Below are 4,879 nucleotides of genomic sequence, written 5' to 3'. Positions count from 1 at the left end.
TGCAACTTCACATCCATCAGAGGGAGGCATGCAGAAAGGGAAGCAGGATTTCTATACCTTCCCAGATATATGAGTTGTTCCAGACTCCTTCCATTACCATCATCCAAAGTTGCCCTTTAAGCATTGTAAGAGTTCAACAACTTCTCCCCCTCTCCTTTTTTCACGTTGGACGCATGGCTAAAGGAAACCTTCCTGAATTACAGTTACATGGCTTGACTGAGATGGGGTCAAATAAAATGGGTCTTTGCTGTTTGAAAAATAAATTACCTAAAAATAGCTCAAGGAATTTATTTGTGTTTCCTTGTAGGTGGCATTAAATGTCCTGTTTGCAGCTTTGTGTATGGTACAAAATGGGAGTTCAACAGACATCTTAAAAACAAGCATGGAATGAAGCTAGTGGAACACGATGGGGAGACCAAGTGGGAGGTAAGCCAAAGTTGCCATAGATTTGGCCCTAAGATTTTAAAAAACTTTAGATATGGATAAGAATAAGAAGTATTTGCAAATGTGTTCTTGACTTTATATAAGATCAGGAGGTCATGTGATCTCTGATCTTCATTTTGAATACATACGTTGCTATGACTGTTGAGCTTGACTGCTTAACAAGTGCTTATTTCTGCATTTTAGCACTCTAGTCCTCTATTTGCAGCAGAAAGGCTGAAAGTCTTAGCAAAAAATTGTGAAACTGAAAAACTTATTGCATTTTGTTATATGCCAAATGTTCTCTGGTGTTAATTGCAAGATGTGCAAAGCTGCAAGCTTATATTGAATTAATGAAAAAAGCTTATAGTTTGGTCCAGAAAATGTTAGAATCTGGAAAACTGAGTTTGTAAATTGATCAGCTAAAAAAAGGTACTATTGTATAGAGTAAGTCTTCTATCATTTGTTCTGTGTTTCCAGCTTCAATCCAAATTATATAGGAATCACAGTATTGCTAAGATCAGACCTTAAAAAATTTAAGTTAGACCTATGAATCTGGGTTAGATAAAAAGAAACCAACAACCTGAATTTTCATGGTTTGGGGTGGGGTAGGGCAGCTACCTTGAGAGGGCTTACACTTTCAAGCTTTCCTCTGCTGTTATATGTGTAGCAATTTGTTTTAAAATGAAAAATAAAACTGTTACTTGTATAGAGCAGAGCTGACTGTAGATGCAGAAGCTATGGGAAAACCACAGAACTATCTAGACACTTTTATTTAAAGAACTATGGTTGGCAAGCTGAGTCTTTTTCACTGCCTGAGTAGGTTATTGTTGGTGTCCAATGAGAGGAAATAGCCAGAAGTCAACTGCAGTTGGCTGACCTCTACAGTTTAAGATCTGTTCTACTAAATTCCAGGCATTCTAGCCCCCATTATAAACCTAATGCCTGATTTAGGAGAGCCATCCTGCAGTCCTTGTTCAACAGTTTTTGAGTATCTACATCTTGGCTTGGTTTTGTTTTCAAGTTAACTGCTGAAGTTTCTGAAGAAGCATCCACTCAGTATCTCCATATCACAGAGGCTGGAGAAGATGTTCAAGGTACTCAAGCTGCAGTAGCTGCATTACAGAACCTTAGGTATACTTCTGAGAATGGTAAGTTACCCTTTTTAAGTTAGAACACAAAATACATCCTTTTTCATAATTACCTAATTCTTTTGAGTATACTGGGTATTATATGGTCTCCTGTGAAACTATTAAAAATTATTAACTTACTTCTGGGGGTTTCTATTTTTCTTTGAGGATAAATAATGAGAAGTAACCATTCTTTATGAATTTCTGTATCCTTTAGTCATTAACACTTATCACACTCTGTTTTGCACTTCATTATTAGGTGTGTGGAATTTCCTGCCTGTATTATTAAATATATTGTGAAATCAGCTATCTAGGCAGAGTAGATGATGTGTATCTAATGGCAATTCTCTAGCTATTATTTTTCTCCCTGCTTAAGTCAGCCAGACTGCAGAAGTGACATGGTGGAATAGCTCATTTACCATGTTCCCAAGACAGTACTAACAAACTTAATTCTGATGATACACAAAACAAAGTAAGCTATTCAGTATTAGATTGAGGAGGAACAAGAGTGGCATTAGGTAATGATTGCTAAGTGGGAAAGAACAAAAACTGGGAGGAAAGAAAAAATGTCCAGGATTCTGAGAATGTTAAAACATCAGAGACTACAGAAGTTGTTCATATATTTTGCTTTTATATATACAAATAAATGCATTGGTCATGAGACGATAACATTTTACAATTGTTTACCATTGTGGTTGCTTTTATATATACAAATAAATGCATTGGTTATGAGAAGATAACATTTTACAATTCTTTACCATTGTGATCTTTATAGTTCATAATACAGATGCATTTTAAAACCTCCCATTTTTAATGGAATTTCCAATCATGTTGCAATTAAATTACGTTACTGACAATTACTGTATATTCTTTTATTTTAATGACTGGGAATTCTGAATGACTAAAAACCTCCTGAGAAATTTTTTTAAACTTTTATATATCTAAATTAAAATAAACATAATCACGGAATATACTGTACATCACATTTTTTATTTTAAGCATGAGGCTGTAGTTTTCAAAACACAATGATTTGCTTTAGTGTATCCAGCTTCGTATACTTTTCCAGCATATTCCCTCTAGGTATGAAAAGCAATAGTATCTTGTGTAAAGGCAGTTATATAAAAAAAAAACCCTAAGGCAAGCAAATATTTTTCAGCATTCAGATAAATTTATTTCTTACGTAAATAACAAAGTATAACTACTTTCTGTTTGAAATGAAATTATCTGCTCTAGATCCCCATGACAGTATCAGCCTCAGTTTGAAAGGGTTTGGGATTAAGAGATTACCTTTATTCTATTTACTTTCTCTTTCCTAGTTCCAGCAGTGATTACAGCAAATATAAGGCAGCTTTACCATGACCCTGAGAGTTTCTTTCCCTTTCTGACATAACTGGGCGCGTGGGAGTGGTGGGCCACTGAAGGGGAATTCGTATTCTGCATAACAAAAAACATTTTCCAGTGCACGAATCTTTCCTTTTCACACATTGGGAGAAGCGAGAGTACAGCTACATATGGTTGGGTTTTTTGTAAACTTGCCTTTCCTTTGGTGGGGCTACACACATCAAGAGGATTTTTAAAAAAGGGCAAACATGTTCTGATCCCATGCTTATAAAATGATAAGCATGAGCACTCTCAAGCAATTAACTTTTCCCTTCAGCACATTAGTGATAACAGTACTTTAGGTTGAGGGGTATTGCAGATGGCCGGACAGATGGCAAACACAGGTTTGTAATATGCCAAATAGCTGTTGTGGTTATAGGTATAGAGTTCAGGTTCTGTTTAAGCTGAATGTCTGGCAATTTGTAAAGTCTTGCAGCTTCCCAATTTACAGTTACTGCTGTGAGTGGTACCTATTGTTTGTTTATTCACTGTATTCTTTTAGATCTCTTTCACATAGGCATAAAAATGATCAGTGTGGCTTCACTTGCTGATTCATGCATTCCTCGGGCAAATTTGTTTTGTGAATACTTTCCTGCCATAGATCTATTATTAAAGTGTCATGTTACTGAGCTATTTGAAATTTATAAACAGCACTGTGGTTCAGGGTTCAGGTAGGAAGGGAGAGTGCCTGTAGCACTTAGCTTCACATACCTTTAGAGCTGGTTTACTGTAATGATCTTATGGTTTACTGTCTTTCTGATAAGGTGAAAGACTGGATCCAACAGCTGTAAACATCCTGCAGCAAATCATTGAGTTGGGTTCGGAAACCCATGATGCCACTGCAGTTGCTTCTGTAGTTACCATGGCACCTGGCACTGTGACCGTGGTAAAGCAGGTAGGAGCTCTTTTCTTCTCTAAAACAGGTATATTTAATTTTTATGTACTTACTGTGAAATGAGTATTATTTTGCAAGGGCTAAATTTTGAATGACCATGCAAGACACGCCTAGAATTTTTCCTAAAATAATTTTTTACTACATGTTGTGTGTATGTGTGTTTATATGCCCACACACATACAAGTTTATACATATATACACGTATATGTTTATACATATAAAAACCATGCATTTTTGCATGTATATAAAATATGAGTGAACAAATGCACATATATATGTATATGTGTGTGTGAAAATACAGCTTTTCTCTAGCAGGTGTTTTCAGGCTTTTTAAAATAACATACCTGCATTGTGCATGGGCACTTAGTTCCATTGTCATCTAAAAGAATCAAGAGGCCTTTGGCACAGCGTTCATCCAGATCCAGAAGAGCATGAAAGGGCGTTGTTTGTGCAGAATTGTGCGTGCTCTGCAACAGTGTGGTAGGACCATACCCAAAGATGAACCACTGTCTTTAGTCTTTGCAGTGCTGGCCTGTGGCTGAAGTTAGAAAGACTTGCAGGGTCCTAAAGTCATGTACCCTGTGGACAAATTAAGACTTCTACTCAGTCTGAGTTCACACTGCCTTTCTAATGAGGGGTGCAACAAGAGTGATCTGCAGTTCTAAGAAGAATATTGAAGGTGTTCCTTACAGCAGTTCCTTATATGAGACAAAAGTCAGCATGGCCACCGACATTTGAGATGAATGAAGAAAAACTCAATTGAGTAGTTGGTTGATCTGTAATTAATTTTGTTGTTACCAGGGAAATTGTGCAAGACCAGAAGATATAGATCAATATTAAAAAAAAAGTATAAGATCAATTGTTAATTTTAGGCTTTTGCACAAATTCTCTTTCCAGAAAAATGGTGGATTCAGCTGATAATTAAGTGATATAATTTGTGGTAGGCAACATGGTTCCTCTTAAAACGAGGCAAACCTTATAAGGTATCGATAGAAGTAACTTGTATGTCTGTATATTTTTCTTGAAGTTTGGTACTGCACAGTTTTTGCTAAAA

General features: G+C 36.2%; 1 protein-coding gene across 1 annotated transcript; it reads left to right on the top strand.

The window, feature by feature from the left end:
• Positions 1-307: 307 nt before the first annotated feature.
• On the top strand, positions 308-3,825 carry LOC104626046 (zinc finger protein ZFAT-like; the record flags this gene model as incomplete). The annotated part of the gene is made up of 3 exons (XM_010293859.1): positions 308-436; positions 1,458-1,571; positions 3,695-3,825. Coding segments are annotated over 3 exons (374 nt in total), but the record flags the coding sequence as incomplete, so codon positions are not given.
• Between the last annotated feature and the right edge of the window lie 1,054 nt (positions 3,826-4,879).

Source organism: Phaethon lepturus, unplaced genomic scaffold (assembly GCF_000687285.1).
Source record: "Phaethon lepturus isolate BGI_N335 unplaced genomic scaffold, ASM68728v1 scaffold5119, whole genome shotgun sequence".
NCBI classification, from domain to species: domain Eukaryota; kingdom Metazoa; phylum Chordata; class Aves; order Phaethontiformes; family Phaethontidae; genus Phaethon; species Phaethon lepturus.
Note: the sequence above shows the minus strand (reverse complement) of the source record. Positions and strands in the feature narration are given on the sequence as shown.